Source organism: Staurois parvus, unplaced genomic scaffold (assembly GCF_062004578.1).
Source record: "Staurois parvus isolate SC_StPar_1 unplaced genomic scaffold, SC_StPar_1.0 ptg002753l, whole genome shotgun sequence".
NCBI lineage: Eukaryota > Metazoa > Chordata > Amphibia > Anura > Ranidae > Staurois > Staurois parvus.
In genome coordinates, this window is record NW_028320549.1 from 3,896,435 (window position 1) to 3,918,513 (window position 22,079).

General features: G+C 45.6%; 1 protein-coding gene across 2 annotated transcripts in view; it reads left to right on the forward strand.

Annotated features, from left to right (window-relative positions):
• Positions 1–22,079, forward strand: part of LOC149429327 (coiled-coil and C2 domain-containing protein 1B-like) — a 49,001-nt gene that overhangs the window by 7,652 nt on the left and 19,270 nt on the right. For both annotated transcript variants that reach the window (XM_089666559.1, XM_089666560.1), the window contains exons 2-11: positions 5,960–6,032; positions 9,586–9,708; positions 11,475–11,533; positions 14,388–14,504; positions 14,953–15,026; positions 17,827–17,885; positions 18,129–18,180; positions 20,207–20,306; positions 21,663–21,756; positions 21,869–21,997. In XM_089666559.1, coding sequence (XP_089522685.1) covers positions 11,508–11,533; positions 14,388–14,504; positions 14,953–15,026; positions 17,827–17,885; positions 18,129–18,180; positions 20,207–20,306; positions 21,663–21,756; positions 21,869–21,997 — 651 coding nt within the window. In that variant the 5' untranslated portion in view covers positions 5,960–6,032; positions 9,586–9,708; positions 11,475–11,507. The remainder of the gene's footprint in view (positions 1–5,959; positions 6,033–9,585; positions 9,709–11,474; positions 11,534–14,387; positions 14,505–14,952; positions 15,027–17,826; positions 17,886–18,128; positions 18,181–20,206; positions 20,307–21,662; positions 21,757–21,868; positions 21,998–22,079) is intronic.

Consider the following 22,079-nt stretch of genomic DNA (forward strand, 5'->3'; position numbering starts at 1 on the left):
GTCTGAGGGTTCAGACATCGAGACCCTTCTTTGGGTCTGAGGGTGCAGTCATCGGGACCCTTCTTTGGGTCTGAGGGTGCAGGCATCAGGACCCTTCTAGGGATCTGAGGGTGCAGGCATCGGGACCCTTCTAGGGGTCTGTGGATGCAGGCATCGGGACCCTTCTATGGGTCTGAGGGTGCAGGCATCGGGACCCTTCTATGGGTCTGAGGGTGCAGGCATCGGGACCCTTCTATGGGTCTGAGGGTGCAGGCATCGTTACCCTCCTTGAGGTCTGTGGGTGCAGGCATCGTTACCCTCCTAGGGGTCTGAGGGTGCAGGCATCGGGACCTTTCTTTGGGTCTGAGGGTGCAGGCATCGGTACCTTTCTTTGGGTCTGAGGGTGCAGGCATCGGGACCCTTCTTTGGGTCTGATGATGCAGGCATCGGGACCCATGTAGGGTCTGTGGGTGCAGACATTGGGACCGTCCTTGGGGTCTGTGTGTGCAGGCATCGGGACCCTCCTTGGGGTCTGAGGGTGCAGGCATCGGGACCCTTATAGGGGTCTGAGGGTGCAGGCATCGGGACCCTTATAGGGGTCTGAGGGTGCAGGCATCGGGACCCTTATAGGGGTCTGAGGGTGCAGGCATCGGGACCCTTATAGGGGTCTGAGGGTGCAGGCATCGGGACCCTTATAGGGGTCTGAGGGTGCAGGCATCGGGACCCTTATAGGGGTCTGAGGGTGCAGGCATCGGGACCCTTATAGGGGTCTGAGGGTGCAGGCATCGGGACCCTTCTTGGGGTCTGAGGGTGCAGGCATCGGGATGCTTCTTGGGGTCTGAGGGTGCAGGCATCGGGACCCATGTAGGGTCTGTGGGTGCAGGCATCGGGACCCTCCTTGGGGTCTGTGGGTGCAGGCATCGGGACCCTCCTTGGGGTCTGTGGGTGCAGGCATCGGGACCCTTGTAGGGGTCTGAGGGTGCAGGCTTCGGGAACCTTATAGGGGTCTGAGGGTGCAGGCATCGGGACCCTTCTTGGGGTCTTAGGGTGCAGGCATCGGGACCCTTCTAGGGGTCTGTGGGTGCAGGCATCGGGTCCCTTCTAGGGGTCTTAGGGTGCAGGCATCGGGACCCTTCTTGGGTTCTGAGGGTGCTGGCATCTGGACCCTTCTAGGGGTCTGAGGGTGCAGGCATCGGGACCCACTCCCGGGTCTGAGGGTGCAGGCATCGGGACCCACTCCCGGGTCTGAGGGTGCAGGCATCGGGACCCACTCCCGGGTCTGAGGGTGCAGGCATCGGGACCCACTCCCGGGTCTGAGGGTGCAGGCATCGGGACCCACTCCCGGGTCTGAGGGTGCAGGCATCGGGACCCACTCCCGGGTCTGAGGGTGCAGGCATCGGGACCCACTCCCGGGTCTGAGGGTGCAGGCATCGGGACCCACTCCCGGGTCTGAGGGTGCAGGCATCGGGACCCACTCCCGGGTCTGAGGGTGCAGGCATCGGGACCCACTCCCGGGTCTGAGGGTGCAGGCATCGGGACCCACTCCCGGGTCTGAGGGTGCAGGCATCGGGACCCACCTTGGGTCTGAGGGTGCAGGCATCGGGACCCACCTTGGGTCTGAGGGTGCAGGCATCGGGACCCTTTCCCGGGTCTGAGGGTGCAGGCATCGGGACCCACCTTGGGTCTGAGGATGCAGGCATCGGGACCCTTTCCTGGGGTCTGAGGGTGCAGGCATTGGGACCCTTTCACAGGTCTGAGGGTGCCGGCATCGGGACCCACCTTGGGTTTGAGGGTGTCGGCATCGGGGCCCTTTCCCAGGTCTGAGGGTGCAGGCATCGGGACCCTTTCCCGGGGTCTGAGGGTGCCGACATCGGGACCCTTTCCCGGGGTCTGAGGGTGCCGACATCGGTACCCTTTCCCGGGGTCTGAGGGTGCCGGCATCGGTACCCTTTCCCGGGGTCTGAGGGTGCCGGCATCGGGACCCTTTCCCGGGGTCTGTGGCTGCCGGCATCGGGACACACTCCCGGGGTCTGAGGGTGCCGGCATCGGGACCCTTTCCCGGGGTCTGAGGGTGCAGGCATCGGGACCCACCGTGGGTCTGAGGGTGCAGGCATCGGGACCCACCTTGGGTCTGAGGGTGCAGGCATCGGGACCCTTCCCGGGGTCTGAGGGTGCAGGCATCGGGACCCTTTCCCGGGGTCTGAGGGTGCAGGCATCGGGACCCTTTCCCGGGGTCTGAGGGTGCAGGCATCGGGACCCTTTCCCGGGGTCTGAGGGTGCAGGCATCGGGACCCTTTCCCGGGGTCTGAGGGTGCAGGCATCGGGACCCTTTCCCGGGGTCTGAGGGTGCAGGCATCGGGACCCTTTCCCGGGGTCTGAGGGTGCAGGCATCGGGACCCTTTCCCGGGGTCTGAGGGTGCAGGCATCGGGACCCTTTCCCGGGGTCTGAGGGTGCAGGCATCGGGACCCTTTCCCGGGGTCTGAGGGTGCAGGCATCGGGACCCTTTCCCGGGGTCTGAGGGTGCAGGCATCGGGACCCACTCCCGGGTCTGAGGGTGCTGGCATCGGGACCCACTCCCGGGTCTGACCCTTTCCTGCGCGCCCCTACCTGGAACTGTAAAATCACGTCTATATATGTGATTTCGCGCATCCGTGCCGCCCTTTAACCGTATTTCTGCTATGGGGTCTGAGGGTGCCGACATCGGTACCCTTTCCCGGGGTCTGAGGGTGCCGGCATCGGGACCCTTTCCCGGGGTCTGTGGCTGCCGGCATCGGGACCCTTTCCCGGGGTCTGTGGCTGCCGGCATCGGGACCCTTTCCCGGGGTCTGTGGCTGCCGGCATCGGGACCCTTTCCCGGGGTCTGTGGCTGCCGGCATCGGGACACACTCCCGGGGTCTGAGGGTGCCGGCATCGGGACCCTTTCCCGGGGTCTGAGGGTGCCGGCATCGGGACCCTTTCCCGGGGTCTGAGGGTGCCGGCATCGGGACCCTTTCCCGGGGTCTGAGGGTGCCGGCATCGGGACCCTTTCCCGGGGTCTGAGGGTGCCGGCATCGGGACCCTTTCCCGGGGTCTGAGGGTGCCGGCATCGGGACCCTTTCCCGGGGTCTGAGGGTGCCGGCATCGGGACCCTTTCCCGGGGTCTGAGGGTGCCGGCATCGGGACCCTTTCCCGGGTCTGAGGGTGCTGGCATCGGGACCCACTCCCGGGTCTGAGGGTGCTGGCATCGGGACCCACTCCCGGGTCTGACCCTTTCCTGCGCGCCCCTACCTGGAACTGTAAAATCACGTCTATATATGTGATTTCGCGCATCCGTGCCGCCCTTTAACCGTATTTCTGCTATGGGGTCTGAGGGTGCCGACATCGGTACCCTTTCCCGGGGTCTGAGGGTGCCGGCATCGGGACCCTTTCCCGGGGTCTGAGGGTGCCGGCATCGGGACCCTTTCCCGGGGTCTGTGGCTGCCGGCATCGGGACCCTTTCCCGGGGTCTGTGGCTGCCGGCATCGGGACCCTTTCCCGGGGTCTGTGGCTGCCGGCATCGGGACACACTCCCGGGGTCTGAGGGTGCCGGCATCGGGACCCTTTCCCGGGGTCTGAGGGTGCCGGCATCGGGACCCTTTCCCGGGGTCTGAGGGTGCCGGCATCGGGACCCTTTCCCGGGGTCTGAGGGTGCCGGCATCGGGACCCTTTCCCGGGGTCTGAGGGTGCCGGCATCGGGACCCTTTCCCGGGGTCTGAGGGTGCCGGCATCGGGACCCTTTCCCGGGGTCTGAGGGTGCCGGCATCGGGACCCTTTCCCGGGGTCTGAGGGTGCCGGCATCGGGACCCTTTCCCGGGTCTGACCCTTTCCTGCGCGCCCCTACCTGTAACTGTAAAATCACGTCTATATATGTGATTTCGCGCATCCGTGCCGCCCTTTAACCGTATTTCTGCTATAGGGCAACACGGAAGCGGTTAAGGGCCAGTTCACATCAGAATGCAGTGCGGGAAACCGGGGTTCTATGAGCATTTCCTGCACTGCATTTAAAACACACTGCACTTGAGTTCTGCAGCAGGTGTCTGTGTTAACAACATCCCAGAAGCAGCTCACAAACGCAATGCATTTGCCTGCACTGGATCACATGGTACAGTAGTACCATTCGATCCGGATGCTGTGCGTTTTATAAAGTAGTGCATGCACTACTTTTGGTGCGGTTTAAATGAATGGGACGAAATTGCACTGCACCCGTATCGCATGTGAATCGCACAGAAACATGCTGCTGTGAACTGTCCCGAAGGGAAACGTTAGCTGATAGAAAAATGTAAGCTGCCAGTTCTAGCCTCTGCCTCTGAAATTGCCAGCTGCCATGTTATGTCATGTTAACCCTGTAACACTGGAACAGCTCCAATTCCAAACAAAGTTAGTAAAATCTACAATGTATTACTGAGGTAATCCAACACTCTCTCCCTGAGGTAATCCAACACTCTCTCCCTGAGGTAATCCGACACTCTCTCCCAGAGGTAATCCGACACTCTCTCCCTGAGGTAATCCGACACTCTCTCCCTGAGGTAATCCGACACTCTCTCCCTGAGGTAATCCGACACTCTCTCGTTACTGAGGTAATCCGACACTCTCGTTACTGAGGTAATCCGACACTCTCTCGTTACTGAGGTAATCCGACCCCCTCTCGTTACTGATGTAATCCGACCCCCTCTCGTTACTGAGGTAATCCGACCCCCTCTCGTTACTGAGGTAATCCGACCCCCTCTCGTTACTGAGGTAATCCGACCCCCCTCTCGTTACTGAGGTAATCCGACCCCCCTCTCGTTACTGAGGTAATCCGACCCCCCTCTCGTTACTGAGGTAATCCGACCCCCCTCTCGTTACTGAGGTAATCCGACCCCCCTCTCGTTACTGAGGTAATCCGACCCCCCTCTCGTTACTGAGGTAATCCGACCCCCCTCTCGTTACTGAGGTAATCCGACCCCCCTCTCGTTACTGAGGTAATCCGACCCCCCTCTCGTTACTGAGGTAATCCGACCCCCCTCTCGTTACTGAGGTATTCCGACCCCCCTCTCGTTACTGAGGTATTCCGACCCCCCTCTCGTTACTGAGGTAATCCGACCCCCCTCTCGTTACTGAGGTAACCCAACCCCCCTCATTACTGAGGTAACCCATCCCCCCCCTCATTACTGACTTTATCCAACCCCCTCATTACTGATGTAATTCAACCCCCTCATTACTGATGTAATTCTACCCAGTCTTTTTCAACCAGGATGCCTTCTGGGGTGCCTTGACAAAATGACTAAAATTGCTCCAAATTGCCTAGAAATTGTGCACAGGCAGCTTGCTCTGGTGGCACAAATAGAAGAGAAGAAACCAGCCGCTTTAAGGACTAAAACTCAACTCCAAGAAGAAATCTATTTATTTTTGGAAAGCCGGGTAAATATTGATGTTCTTGTACCATTCTTCCTATGCCTCTGGCAGCTTTTCAAGAAATGAGTGGAGCTGTTGTCACTGAGACATGAAGACAGAGACAATAAATTTAATCCGTTAGATATTCTTGGGAAAAACTGTTTTCTTGCAGTCTGTCTCTACAGGAAGTGGTGGAAATCTCCCTAACAAGTACATTGACAGTATAAACCCAACAAAAGTTGTACCCCTTACCCATCCTGTGCTAATCTAACAAAAAAAAAGTTTTTTATCTGGAGTTTGTCTTCAATCTACAAAAGCTTTAGTCATTTTATATAAAAACTGCTGTACAGGCTGATTTGTCCAGTGAACAAAGCCACACTGATAAAGATAATGTTCTGTTGACAAAAAATAATTATTAATATTATACCTTTATGACTTTATATGCAGTGCACAAACAATAGTGGTTTGTGTTTTATTAATCCTTTACTTTTCCATAAAGGGAAAACTAAACAAAGTATCGGAAGCTAGGCAGAGCACACAAGGATCTGTTCCCTGTTAAATGTAACCAAATTAATTTCTTTATTGCAGCAATATCAGGATGCCATACGGGCTTCCAAAGCTGGCAGATCAGTGAATCTGGCAGAGCTCCCAGCACCTCCAGGTAACATATTACTTGTTTTGTTCTACATGTAAATTCCATCAAATAGCTTATTGACACAGGCTAACATTTCTTCTGATTGCAGGCCTAGTTTTTATTTTTAATCCTTTAAAGCAGTCCTAGTTGCTAAAGTAATACTGGCCGTAGACGGTTCTTTTTTTTTTATTTGATCAGTTAGCTAGTTGACCGAAAAAAAAAAAAGTGAATGGATTCCCTCATCCACACAAGCTAGGTGGATGGAGGAATCCTCCCTGCTGTGCCATTGTATTCTGACAGTGGGTCTTTTCCACTGTTAGAATACTTTGATCAGCAGCTGCAGCCAATTTGCTGCAAGCTGTTAACTGACAAAAGTTTTCCAACAGTCGATGAGGAATAGCCATAGATGAATTGAAATTTGTATGGTCCTTGCCGAACCGGCTTAATTCAGTCCATCTATGGGTAGATTAAGACTTCTCTTCCCAGGAGTGCTGATTTCCTGGTTCTCTGCTGTGCTCTGTGGTTTCTTCCAACAGCTGCTGTGCCACTACAGGATACAGTGGTGACATCAGGGCTGTTTGGTTGAATCACGGTTGACATGTCAGACTTTACATGCCCGTCAGGCACCATTTTTTCTTCACTACTGCAGCGATCAGCAACACAGGCAGCAGGAGAGATGAGTACTCCAAGTCTTTGCAAAGGACAAATGTACTTAAAGTTTTTATTTCAGCCGCATATGTTTACTGTTTTGCCTGAGTCATAACAAGATATAAAATAGCTGGCCAAAATGGCACAGTTGTGGCAGGTAAACAGGAAAATGTATATATTTAAATTTTCTAATAGCATTGGAATGTTGTCTTTAATTTGACAGCCTTCCTCTTATATTGTTGCCATCTCCGCAGTAACACGGCTGATCCGGTAAATCACAGATCAATAAGAAGATAGGCTTTTTTGTATCATGGGTTGTCAAGGGGCAACTTAGATCCGTGAGAGTATAAAAAATACAGTGAGCGCTCCAATGGTCAGCAGCTGAACATTCAAGGAAAACACATAAAAGTCCCAAAAATATATATATAAAGAAAATGCAGCGCTGTGTGATGTTACTATATTGCGGGCAAATATAAATAATAAATGAAACCAAAGCAAATGAATAAAAAAAAAAAATCAATGAATAAATCACAGTCCAGTAATGGTGCTCGCTGATTCCCAGTGCAAAAGTTAGAAATGCGCACTAACCAGAAACGTATTAATAATACGCATGTGTATATGATATCATGGAGATTCCCTCTCTTTTCTGGTCTGGTAATGGGCAGGAGCTGGAGATAGTAGAGATGAAGCACCCTCGTGTGGTGAAATGGAGGTACAGCAGGTCACAGAAATCCTTACAGAAGTGTGTGAAGTGGAAAATTCCTCCTCTCAAAGGCTGGTGCAGGGATCAATCTGGGTCTGCAGAAGCTGAAAAGGCTCATCGCAGAAGACACAGGAAAGAACCCATAGTATAGTAGGTTGATGAAAATGATTTTATTCAAGAAAAACAGGAGTGTTCAGAAAAAACTCACAATGGTGCCAGGTTTAATCAAATGACTGACCCTTTAAGATTAAAGATGGCCGCCGGGCCTCCACGTGGCACCGGCGGCGTAGTGTCAATGGCGTCCTTGGCTCCACCTAAAATAATTGTGTGGTTTCTGTACATTATCCCATGTAGCATATGGCAGTACATGAAAAAGTACGTTGGCATTTCTTAACATTTTAGTGGCACTCCAACTCACCTAGGCAGTGCGCTGTATTGCCTGTATGTTAACTATTAGTGCGTTGTAGTATGCTGTGTTGGGAAAAAAATAGTGCTTGTCCAGGGTTCGTGTGTTGTGGTGGTTTGGCAGCACCAAAATGAGAGGGCTTCCTAACCCAACGCTTTTCAACTCATAAATGCTGCATGTTAAAGATGCATGTTGGAAAAAAAACATGATGTTTTATGCATTCTGGGGGTTTGGTAGCCACTTCACTGCAGCGCACATCAACACATGAATACTGCACATTAAATGCACATGTATTACCAAGTCACAGTCCTGTGAATGGGCCCTAAGGGCAAATTTCCACTTCAGCATTCCCTTGCAGAGTTTTTTCTTGTTTTCCAGTAAAGCAACCCATTCATTATATATTGGCTGCTCCTGAACTGTGACAGACAAAAAAATAAATTCACATTTCCCTTTTATTGCATCCAGTACATTGTTTGTTGGCTGCTATTGTACAGTGTTTTAGGGTGGCTTTTGCACATCACTCTGCACATAGTTACCATTTTGACAACTGTGAATGGACTCTTATGAGATCATCAGGGCACTGATGATCAGTGTGCGCTCATGATCAGTGTAGCCCCAGCAGTGCCACCTGTCGGTGCCCATCAATGCCACCTGCCAGTGCCCATCAATGCCACATATAAGTGCCTACCAGTGCACATCAATGCCACATATCAGTGCCCATCTGAGCTGCCTATCAGTGCCACCTATCAGTGCGCATCAGTGCCGCCTAACAGTGCTAGTCAGTGTCGCCTATCACTGCCATGTGAGTGCTGCCTTTCAGTGCCCATCTGATGCCTGTCAATGCCCATCAGTGCCACCTACCAGTGCCTCCTCATCAGTGGCCATCAGTGCAGCCTATCAGTGCCCATCACCGCAGCCTCATTAGCGCACATCAGTGAAGGATAAAAATCACTTATTTACAAAAGTTTATAACAAAACTAAGGAAAAACTTTTTTTTTTTCTAAATTTTCAGTTATTTTTGGTTTGTTTAGCAAACAATAAAAAACCCAGAGGTGATTAAATACCACCAAAAGAAAGCTCTATCTGTCTCAAAAAAATTATAAAAATTTCATAATTGCGTACAGTGTTGCATGACCGAGCAATTGCAATTCAAAGTGTGACCGCACTGAAAGCTGAAAATTGGCCTGGACAGTATAAGTGCCCTGTAGGCAAGTGGTTAAAGGTGTGCATACATTTATATCCACTCAGAGCAGGCTGGCTCTATGGGTCTTGATTGTTTATCCCACTGTTTGAAATGGGCAAAATATAGTGGTCTTAAGCTAGCAATTGCTTAACCACTTGCAGCACAATCACGTAAATATATGTGATTGTGTTCATGTGGTTATACCGGGACCATGGCTGCATCTGCTAGCAATAACCCCAGTATTAACATTTTCAGCCAGGGATTGCCTACCCTTTTAAAAGTGTTCTGAGCAGCTTTTAAAGGTAGCAGGAGGGTTGCCCCTCCAGTGCCTCTCCGGTCTCTCCCGTGTGATCGGGAAGCCCGGCACTGAAGTCAGCAGTTCCACCGGCTGATCAGAGACCGAAAATACAGATTTTTACTTGTAAACAAAAAATGTCAAAGTGTCTTCAAGTGGTTAATCATAATCCTAATGATGGATCTCTTTTGTTTGACCTATAGGCTGAATGAGAAAAATCTAAGAGATTCCCACATCCACTGCATATCCTTTATTGCAATTAATGAGCCATCTTTCATTGTAGGCGTATTGCAACAGATTGACATATCCTCAAATCATTAAGCAGTCTTTGCTTTTATTCCCCAGATCCCACCACCTCCAGATGAGGACAGTGACTTTGTTGTAGTAGAACATGAAGATACCAGGTCACCACAGAACTCAGATGAAGTTTACTCTCAGTTGTTGAAGCTTCTTCATGAACAGCATGAGGTATCTTGCACTGATCCTCCAAATATTCCATCATAGTCTCTAATTTTATACATAAAAATCAACTCCAGCCTACCTTTTTTTTTTTCAAATTGATAAAATGAAATTTGTGTGTCCCCGCTCCAGAGATTCTTCTCACTTTCTGTCCTGGTCACATGGTTATGCCCTAGTGCACCTTCTCACAGTGCAAATCTATGAATCAGCGAAGCCATTAAAAAAAATCTACTCCCCAGTGATATAGCTTATCCCTAGAGCTTCATCTATGAGCGAATCTACAAATATTGCTGTGTTTATGACAATACAAAAGAAACATTGGGCAGCAAGTTAGTAAAAATGTGAAAGGCTCTAAGGAATTACTGCAGAGTATATCCTGCTATTATCTCACATTATGTACGCGCGAAAAAAATTACTTTCCTTTTCCTTTAAAGTTGAACTGTGATTGGTAACTGGAAATAGTGGGATCATGATATTATTTACATTGAAGCATCATACTTCTTAAGGTTTTGTGATTGAACTACTTTGATTGAGTGGTGATAATGTATGACATAAGAACTGTGAACCTTTGAATAAGGATGTTGTAGGCTTTATATTAAATGTTATTTATGGAATACATATTAAATTATTTGTGTATATGAATCTCTCAAATGAGCAAGACCGAAACTGAAACATCTTGGGTAGTGTCTAATCATCTATACTACAATATATGATTTTATTATCACTAGAAGCCAAATTAACAAAACTAAAACACCAGGATAAAGATCTTTATTTTTAAAAGGAAAGTTGTTTTAGGCTGATTCCAGTGAGATTCAAAATTTAATGTCACATGGATAAAATAAAAATCCTTATCCTTGCATAATCTTTATGAATTGAACCTTATTGGATTTCATCTGTCTTCAAGGCCTGCCAAAGGTTTTTTCGGCATATACTGTATAGTGTCTTTTGTTTCTAAATGCATTGTATGGTCAAATGTTTGTGGACACCTGACCATCACACCTACATTAGCTTGCTTGAAAACCCATTCCAAAACCATGGGCATTCAAATTGAGATGCCCCCCCACCCCTTTCTTGGTTGCTTTAAGTAGCCACCACTGTTCTGAAAAAGCTCTGGAGTGTGTCTGCAGAATTTCGTGCCCATTAAGCCACAATAGCATTTTCAAGGTTGAATATCGATGTTGGAGAAAGCGGCCCGGCTCAGTCAGCATTCAAGTTAGCTCTGTGCAGGCAATGCGGGTTCTGACACACCAAACTTGCCAATGTATGTTTTATTGATCTGGCGTTGTGCACAGGAGCACAAATATATGCCGGAACAAAAGAGGGTCTTTTCCAAGTTGAAACCACCAAAGCTAGAAGTCCATAATTGTCTAAAATGTCTGTGTTTGTAGCTTTAACAGTACCCCTCACCAGGAAGGGTGTCCACATACATCTGACCATATAGATAGATTTGATGATCAGGTATCTACAACTTATGGCCAAATAGTGTACATAATGTAGTATTAAGGTGATAAACATTCACAGATAGTTGATATGTCCCCATTTTTCAGACCCAGAAGGTCCACCTATGGGGTTTACATCTATACAGTCCCTTTAGCATCTTTTCTATGTAAACTGGTACAAATGATAGCACAACATGGCTACTTTTATTATTTCATAAAAAATAAACACTTTTTAAGCTGTTAAGTATGTAGAAAGTATATATTTACAGCTATGAACTAGATTCATCTTCAGAGGCTTTATGGACTGGCATCATCCAGTCTTTTGTTTTCTCCTAGAAATGTTTGCGGTACTCCAAGCAATTTACTCAGATGGGAAATGTTGCAGAAACCACAAGGTGAGTAAAGAGTCTCTACATCAGTAACCAGATAGAATGTAAAGATGTATACATATAAAAATGCAGCGCTGTAAAATGATCAAATCATGCAAATCAACACAATAATAGTCCTGAAAAGGTGCTCATTAATTCCTAGTGCCAATGGAAAGAATGCAAACTAACCAGAAGTGCATTTAAAATACGCATCTGTGTAAGAAATCGTGGAGATTCCCCTCTCTCCCTCTGGTCAGAAAATGGATATGTGCTGAAATCACTCTGTGGCTGTGAAATTGCGAGAAAGACTCCTCACAGAGAGATACTCATAGTGTAGTATATTACTTCAATTTATTTAAAAAAACCAAGTAAAACATAAAAAAGTGACCCACTGACCCTCTTAAAATTATAGGTGGCCGCCGGGCCTCCACATGGTCCTTGCTCTACCTCAGAAGAAGTGCGTGCGCACGAAACGCGTCAGGTGGAGCCTGTGGACGTCGTTGACACAACGCCACTGGTGCCATGTGGAGGCCCGGCGGCCACCTATAATTTTAAGAGGGTCAGTGGGTCACTTTCACTTGCCACCTGATTATATGTTTTACTTGTTTTTTTTAAATAAATTGAAGTAATATACTACACTATGAGTATCTCTCTGTGTTCTCTGTGAGGGGTCTTTCTCCCAATTTCACAGCCACAGAGTGATTCCATTCCCGCGCTGGTTCCACTGAAGAGGAATATCCTGTCCTGGGAGCTTCCTGACCTGCAGGATTTCGTTTTCCCACAAGAGGGCGTTACCGTCATCCATTTCAGCACATATCCATTTTCTGACCAGAGGGAGAGAGGGGAATCTCCACGATTTCTTACACACATGCGTATTTTAAATGCGCTTCTGGTTAGTTTGCATTCTTTCCATTGGCACTAGGAATTAATGAGCACCTTTTCAGGACTATTATTGTGTTGATTTGCATGATTTGATCATTTTACAGCGCTGCATTTTTATATGTATATGTTTTACTGAGGATTTTTATATGCGTTTATCCTGGATGTTCAGCTGCTGTTTCTTTGAGAGCGCTCACTGTGTGTCTTTTACCTATACAGAATGTAAAGATGGCCATAGACATTAGGGAATGAAGGCACACGTGTCCTCAAGTCATGTTATTCAAAGAGAATGGTACACAGACACATTTTCTTTCTTGTCCTTTGAGAAATGTAGAGAGTCTTAAACCTTTTGTTTATGCCTACACTAGCATTGGCAAAGAAAAAAATGTAGCCCGGCCCAGGGTATAATTCTCCTACTTACCAGCAAGCCTCAATTATTGCTTTATTATTATAAAGGTAGATTTTATATATAAATACCTTGCTACAATCATTAATTAAGGTTTAGCTCTCAGTTACTGCACGGTCACAGTGACTTCAGTGGGGACATGCCAAGTTAAGGTGATCATTAAGCAAAGCATCGTAGCCACGAGGTTCCCCTTCAGTTGCCATGGTAAGTTTTTTAGGTGGGCAGTCAGGGATGGTAAAATCATGGATTTTACCATCCTGTTGCCACCCGTGCAATCAAGGCCTTATTCCTGTAGAGAGATTGAAAATGCCCTGATAGGCTGTTTTCTAATTCTAAGCACTTGCCTTTACTGTTTTGTTCCAAAGCTGTTCATTCCTACTGTGGATCTGTTGACTGCTGGTCCCTTGCTTTAACAGCATGACTGTTAAAACCCAGGTTTTAACATACAGGGCATCTCTTAAGTTTGATTCCTATGTTACTGAAGGCTAGGAAATACACTTACCACAAGGTTTACCACCAGACATGGAAGGTGTACTTTGCTTGCTGTGGGTCTAACGGCTTCCACCCCTGGAGTTTCTCCATATGACAGATCTGTTCTTTTTTGCAGTTGATCTGAACCAACACCTGACTGGTAGTACCATGGGTTGGATTTCTCCCCTTTCCATTTAGTTTCAGAGACTGTTGGCTTTCCATTTTCTAATTAAACCCTTTGTGTAGGGGTTTTGCATGGGGCTCCCAGTCCAGTCCCCTTTGAACCTTCCACTCTCCGCTCAGACTCACAAGGTTGCATTTCTTGTGGCAATCACCTCGGCTAGGCAAGTGTCTGAGCTGACAGCTATATCCTGCAAGAAACCCTTTATGTTCTTGCACAAGGACAATGTTGTATTGAGGTCCTGGGCTTCCTTTCTTCCCAAAGTAGTCTCTGTTTTGCACCCTAACCAGATCATTGTAATTCCATCCCTTTTGTCCAGCTGCAGTTCACAAAATTGAAATTTTCTCTATTGGTTGGATGTGGTTCAGGCTGTGTGAATGTTTCAGCTGCTGCTTCTTTCATGAAGATGGATTCCCTTGTTGACATCTCAGACGGGGGCACAGCATGGGCTCCCAGGTTTCCAGTTTCACCATCTCTAGGTGGCTTGGACAAACCAAGGTTCAGGCTTTGGTCTTCAAGATTGGGCTGGCTTTCTTCACTAAGCACCTCTTCAGCTATATGGCATCAAGCCTTTGTGACATTTATGTATGTGTATATGTGTGTGTGTATATAAGTTTTATTTTTCTATTTTTAAACCATATGAAATTCTTTTATGAGGCATGCTGATAGTAGGAGGGTTATACCTTGGGCTGTTCTACAGTTTTTTTGTTTGCCAGTATCCAGTCCTCCCTACAGGCAGCAGTATAACCTACAGGATTATAAAATTCTGTATCCCTCATTGGGCTCCAAGAAAAAAAGTTAATGGTAAGTACATACATCCATATTTTTGTTGTATTATATTGTTATTCCCGTCTTTGATAAACTGAGAATATGTAGAAGTCTTGACAGAGCTCCTTGGGCTAAATCTTCAGCAATGTCTGATGTTGTTTGTGTTCTTGTGGCAGGTTCGAAAAAATGGCAGATGAATGCAAGAAGAATTGTGATATCCTTCACCTATCTCAAGCTCAGGGCCGTGATCCACCTCCCTATCATTTTGAAGACAAGACATTGAGAATAGTCCGGTAATCATTTTGATCAATACTGACTGTGAGGAATTTTGAGAAGCAGTTCAGGGTAGGCATAGGTCTGATCAAGCACCAGTAACTGTTGATCAGGCATAGATCAAACCTAAGACCAGTAACTATTCAGGTCAGCCATAAATTAGACCAAACTCCAGCAACTATTTAGCTCAGGCATATGTCAGATCTAACACCAGTAACTGTTTGGGTCAGTCACAGAGCAGATCATAGAACACATCTAACACCAGTAATATGTCAAATCTACAACCATTAGCTGTTCCGGTCAGGCATAGGTCAGACTCCAACACCAGTAACTGTTCAGATACAGTGTCTATGTATTTTTTTTTTTGGAAATGGTAGAATATTGAATTAAAAAGGGGGAGGTTATGTGAGTTGTTTGGACTAATTGTTGGTCTGTATATAACTGATCATGATCCTTCTTTCCCAACAGAGTATTCTCGGAGCTAAGTAGTACAGAGATGCTGCTGATTATAGTACGAGGCATTAATCTTCCAGCCTCTGCAGGTGACATTCTCCTTGTCTCTGTCCCTTTCAACACCTTCCAAAGAGTGCTCTCTTCCTCTTTAGTTGTTTTGTAATGAATTCTGGAGGAAAACATGTTTGTCTAGCAAACTGCAGATATTTCTCAGCCATATTCTTACCTGCTCTTTTGAGAGGTGTCTGCATATTGCAGGTTGTTTTTATCAGTGTATTTTTTTTATTGTATTTATTTTTAAAGCCCCACTCCAAGGACAGGAAAAAATGACTGTTTCAGTGCCAGCACTGCAAGGGTTTGCTTATTTTTGTCTAGGGAATGAGGAATAAGGTGTGAATACTTAGCTTATTCTCCACTCCTGCAGGGTCCCTCCAGTGTTGTCACTGGTCCCCCCCAACCTCTTCTCCAAGGCCCTCCTGGCTACAGTCTCACTCTTGCCATCTCTACCTGCAAATGTCCTGCATGACACATTATGGATGCCAAGGGACCACCTACAGACTGGAGCGCCGGAGAGTGCCGGAGCTGGCCAGAGTGGGGGTAAGGCAAGTAATGCAGCCTTCTTATCTGCCTCTAGACAAAATTAAACATACCCTTGCACTGCTAGGGAGAATAGGGACCCCCGCTGCAAGAGTTTTTTTTCTTCCAACCTGAACTTGGGTTTTAAGGTAATGTGTAGTGTTTTTTTTATATATTTTGATTATTATGGTTAGAGTTAAAAAAAAAAAAAAAAATTAACAAAAATAGATTTTCTTTTTTGTCTGGCAAATATTAAATATTGAATATTCCTACTTTGTATGCTCATTTATATTCAGTGGGTGCTTTTTAAGCACCTCTTCATCTGTGTCCTGCTCCCATTTCTCAACTCTTTTATAGTATGAAACTCTCAGTTTTTCTGGTTTCTGATAATAACATTAGTATATTGGTTCACTAACCAGTCATCAAAGAAAGCATCCAGTTGCATGTGGATACTTATTTTAGACCAACCCCAGAATAGGTGCGCTTTTTTCCTGCACCTACTGAATAGCCTGGCTGAGTCTAGCATTTCATTTGTATCATTTTGCTGCCATTCTTAGGGTTGTTGTCAATGGAAGTTGAGCTTGTGTTGATGACATCAGTTTGAGACACTTCTGCTTCAGATTGGTTTTGCATTCCCATAGACTTGTATGAAGATGCAAAACTGCTTGAAGTGAATAAAAGCCTGTCACCATAGTCCCTTACTACACTAGAATGGTGTCAGCTGTTATCTGACATGTCTACCATCTCTGTATACAAATTGGCCAAATGAGTTCAGCTGAGCTTTTTTCCACATTTATTTCAGGGCTGTCCAAAGCAGTGTTTAGGATTTCTGTAACACAAAATATAGAAGGGAGGTGTGATTTACTAAGATTTATGTATCTGCCTCCATGCTCTTATCTGCAATTGGAACTCAGTTTGGAGTTGATCGGCCCTGTTTGTCTCACCCCATGGCTGGTGTCTCTGCTAGAGCATCCATTCACTAGTGTTGCAGTAACATCCTTGGCTCATTGAGTACTATATGACTCCAGAGAGACTCTGAACTGCTAAAGCCATTGCTGATTGGCACTTCTCTGAACACACCCCGGAACTTCATGTCACCTGAACTCAGGGGCGGACTAACCATTTGGAAACTCGGGCACTGCCCGAGGGCCCGTGGTCAGTAGGGGGCCCCATGAGATGCCCCTGGTACATTTTTCATAGGCTTTTTTGAGTTTGGGCAAGGACACAGGGGCCCCATGATCCCCTATTGCCCGGGGGCCCCATGAGTTGTTAGTCCGCCCCTGCCTGAACTACAGATTTTAGAGAAATGTTAATGAGTTTTTCACTTGTAATCTTAAATGAAATCTATTTTTTTCTTGTTCAGTTGCATTTTGATCTTGTAACCTGAAAGATTCAAGTGAACCTGTGCTTTACACATGCATTGTAAAGCAACTTGTTGACTTTAATGCCACCTTCTCCTATGCTCGCCTGTTTGTTGATCTCCCATGCCTTCTTTCAACAGTCGAAGGAAATCCCTGTGTTCTTGTTAAGCTTACAAAGGCGCTGAAGACTCTCTCTCCCAACCCCATGTGGCAACACTGACTCAATCACAAGCACCAATGTGATCATGTGAGAGGAAAGGGAGTTGGACAGTCCATAGATGATTTGAAAGAAAGGAAAGAAAACTGCTTGATTCCCCCATCAACAATGCCTCACGCTGAGCCATGTTCAGCTATGTTCTGCCAGCAGGCGGGAGCATGGGGAGCCTTCCTAGCAGGCAGAACACTGATTACTCCTAGAGGCTATAGCCGCTGGCAGTAATTACATGTAGAAAGTCCCTACAGGCTGGTTGTATCCAAGCCAATTGATGGATCGATTTGGGGAACTGTCAGCTTGCCCATACATGGATGGAATCTTGGATGGTTCCTGCTGAACTGGACGAATTTTGATCCATGTATGGCCTGCTTTAGTAACATCCTCCCTGACTCACAAAAGTACCATATTTATTTTTTAGCTGCAAGTGACTGAATGTAGCACTGGGGGAAATGATGAGAAGAAGCATGTTATGCAGGAGAGGGGGGCATTCAAGGCACCTTGTTGTTTTGCCCTGGATGGACAAAGCAAGATTTGCTTTAATGGCACAAACGCTCAAATGGCCCTTCAGGAGCTGCTGAATATACTGCAGAATGTGGACTCTATCCATGGCTGTGTTGCCCCATGTGTCACCATACAACTCCATGTTTTATATGTAGTTTCTTTTCTCAGTTATTTTTTAGTTGTAGTGTCACTTGGTATCCGATGAAAATTGCTCACTTCTATTAATCTGTTTCACAGGAATGGCACCCAACGACCTGCATGCGTTTGTGAAGTTTGATTTTCCATATCCAAGCACGGTAAGAAGTGAAGAGGAAACTGTACCTGTGCAATCTCAGTCTCTGAAATTCTTCTTTATGGGTTTCAAAGGCCAGAGACAGCTGACAAGTGTAATGTTGCTGCAGTCCTGTCTTTATATTTTAAGACTGGTGAAGCACACCATCTCATGCTCCTATTATTGTGCTGGAATGGAAATATGTTTTGAAATGCAACGTTTGAATCTATTTGAGCTTTTAAACACCGTCAATGTTTGTCTCTTGCAGGAACAGCCACAGAGAAATAAAACTTATGTAGTTAAGAACACTAACTCTCCAGGTGACATTGCTCAAGTATTTTTGTGTCTAGTGCTATTGTTGGCCAAAGTATGTGCGATGTGAGAGCTAAAGCCATCGCTAGTCAGAATATTGCTGCAGGAAGGTGATGCTATGGGGTTTATTTACTAAACCTGGTTGACTCAGAATCTTGTCCACTTCTGCATAAAAACCAATCAGCTTCCAGGTTTTATTGCTGAAGCTTAACTGAACATGCTAAGGTTAGAAGCTGATTGGCTACCATGCACAGGTGCCCAAGATTCTGAGTCAACCAGGTTTGGTAAATAAACCCCTATATGTCCACAAGAATAAACCCAGCTTGGAATGCCACCGTGGGGAATATTTTCTAAAACTAGTGCAGCTGTGCATGGTAACCAATCAGCTTCCAGGTTTCATTGTCAAAGCTGAATTTCAGAAGCTGATTGGTTACTATGCACAGCTACCCCAGATTCTGTGTGCACCGGTTTTAGTAAATCTCCCCCTGTGTTTCTGTTTATGGATAATATACTACAGGGTTGATTTACGAAAGTCAAATAGACAGTTGCACTCTGCAAGGGAATTTGCTCCAGAGTTTTGTAAATGAGGGGAAGCTCCACTGACTTCCATCATTTAGTCATTCAAAAATGTGATTGCGTTTACTTTGCAAAGTGAATCTTTACCTCATTTCCTAATCTCTGTAACTAATTTCCTTGTGGTGTGCAACTACATGTACGAAGTGAAGAGTCTGCCTTTAGTAAATCATCCCCTATGTTTAATCCATATAATATAATTAGTGGTTCTTGGAGGAATACGTTGTATTTTTTAAGTACTGAACAGGGCCTGGGTCTCTAATTTTCATTCTCTGTTGTGTTTATTTGGACTTACAGCATCCTCTCAGTACATCTTTTGTGGGTGGAACCTGAAAAATTGCTAAAATCAAACTGATTCTTTCTGAAAGTTAAATTGTCTTTCATGTGTCAGTGGGTTACATTATGAAAGTAAAGAGGTGTACCAATTTTGAATTTTTTTTTTAGCCAATTGCTTTTACTTTCTATAGCAGTGCTCCTCTAAATGTGCATGCAAGGGTAATCTGTTCATGTCTGTTTATAGTAAGATCATACCATACATCTAATTACCATTTGTAGCAGATCTCTCCTCAAGAATTACAGCTACAGATCTGCTTATATCTTATATATTAATTATATATAATTTTTCCTGATTCAGGTGATATTTAAAAGCGGTGCACCTGCTGTAATGTGATTCTTCAATATTCAGGGAGAAAAAGGAATCTATAGCATCTCAGTTGTAGAGACTTTATTGTAATAAGGCTGGCCTTCCAAACTTAGATTTCTTTCCATTTAGTCTGGTGGCTGAATGAAACAAATCTAATAGATTCCTCCATCCACCCTATACACCTCCCACTGAGGCTGGCAGAAATCAGAATACCCAAATTGCAGCCGCATCAGATTGGATGCAGCTGCTGTGTGGCCAACAATTTTCCACTCCAGACTCCTTTCAGTTGAAAGGTCAAATGAGAGGGGGCGACCGGAACTGGCCAAAATTTGCACAGTGTTTTTTGTATTCAAAGCCACAGTTTTCCTAACAACTGCTGACATCAATGGTTGATGTGGAGGATATCGGGAGCCTAAACAACATCCTTGTTGGACCCGCCTCCATGAGGACTGGGGTCACATTGGCTGTGTAGTGGAGAGAAAATGAGGAAAAAAAAATGCTGAAATATTAGTCAGTACCAGTATGCAAAAATGTATTTGCTATGAAATAATAAATCTCCTCTAATGTCGGGTGTCTTAACGTGTGTGGATGCTGCTGCAATATGTAGAACTATTAGTTTAGTATTTTACATTTTAGAAGGGGGTGCCTCGAGAGTGATGCCTGCTCATAATTTTAAAGGTTGTCTTGACTGGAAAAAGGTTGAGAAATACTGCTTTACTTATCACTCTGCACTGTCCTGTCAATTACACACAGTGATTGAATAATTTGTCTGTTGTACCGAGATGATGTATTTTCTGTTTGTGTGATCTTTTATACAGAGTACGAACAGTCGTTTAAACTAAATATCAACCGCAACCACAGAGGCTTCAAACGGGTGGTTCAGGCCAAAGGCATCAAGTTTGAGATCTTCTACAAAGGGTGAGTGACTAGTACTGTTGGAGAGGACAGAGAGCCATGGCCTTCCCCAAAGCTATATCCAGTGTTAGCTTTGACAGTTTTTAACCACTTGCCCTCCTGAAGATTTACCCCCCTTCATGACCAGGCCATTTTTTGTGTTATGGCGCTGCATTACTTTAACTGACAATTGCGCGGTCAGGCAACGCTGCACCCAAATGAAATTTATGTCCTTTTTTCCCACAAATTGAATGTTCAGTGTTATTTGATCGCCTGTGTTTTTTTTTTTTTTTTGTTTTTTTTTGTTTTGTTTTGTGCTATAAGCAAAGACAATTTTGAGAAACAATATTTTAGATTTTTTGCTATTAAACATGTCCAGTAAAAAAATTTTAAAAATCAAATTTCATCAAATTTAGGCCAAAATGTATTCTGCTACATGTCTGCTAAAAGAAAAATCCCAATATGTGTAAATTAATTGGTTTACGTGAAAGTTATAGCTTTTACAAATGGCGTTATAGATTTTTTTTTTTCTATTAGTAATGGCGGCAATCAGCCACTTTTAGTGGGACTGCGGCGGACATTCTGACACTGGTGGGAACTAACTTGGTGTCACTGACACCCCAGTGACACCAATACAGTGATCAGTGCTAAAAAAAAAAAAAAAAAAAAAAATAACTGACACTGTACTAATGGCACTGTGCAAGAAGGGGTTAATGTGAGGAGTGATCAAAGGGTTAACTATGTGCTGGGAGTGTTTTACTAGGGGGCAGGGGGTGTGTTCTTCACTGTAAGCATACTGATCGGGATGGCTGTACTGTGTGCTCGAGCTGACAGGGAGGAAGATTGTTTGTAAACAAAACAATCTTCCTCCCCGTCGGAGATGCTCGGTAATCACCGGGCGCGACCCAGTGATTGACATCTTCGAATGGCGGTGCGGCTCATGCCCCCTACCTGGAAATGCAAAATCACGTGTATACAAGTGCTTTTGTGCATAGGTGCCACCTTGTAGCAGTATATCTGCTATAGGGTGGTCTTTCAGCGGTTAATCCTCATCCTTTTTGCCCCACATAACAATATAAACGTCAAATATTCGTTCCAATTGTACCCCCCTCCTAGTAAGAGCTGGCTCCTTACTCTTGACTTAGGATAAAGTACTAAAGGTTTGTAAGTGTTCTGGGCTCCCTAGAGTTGTCTGTAAATATAGTAAGCGATATGATTGGTGGGTATTTTTTCATTGCATCCAAAATGAAGCATACCCGCTCTGTTTGATCGACAACAGAGATATATACAGAAGATGTCCAAATCATGGTTGTGTGCAGCCCATAGACTTGTTTACTTAATCAGATGTTGTTAAAAATACTTTTCTCTCCTCTTCTGCAGAGTATTCTTGTTCAGAAGTGATAAGCAAATGGGAACCGCAAGTGTTAAACTGGACAAGTTGGAGACGCAGTGTGAGATTCGAGAGATTGTAGAGGTAATAGTAATATCATTTTAATGCATACATCTAGTACAAATAAAATAAGAATACTATACTTTACCTTTGCAGTGATATACTTAAGCATATCTTAATGAACTTCCTATTTCAGGTGTTTGATGGAAGAAAACCAACTGGAGGGAAACTAGAGGTAAAAGTTAGGTTAAGGGAGCCTCTCAATGGTCAAGACCTTCAAACAGTGACAGAGAAGTGGCTGGTGATGGACCCTGTTACAAGGAAGGTAATGGCATCTGGCTGATCAGAGGTTTCTTGCTCAGTTGGGTATAGAATTTGTTGGCATTATAAAACTGAACTCCTCCAGG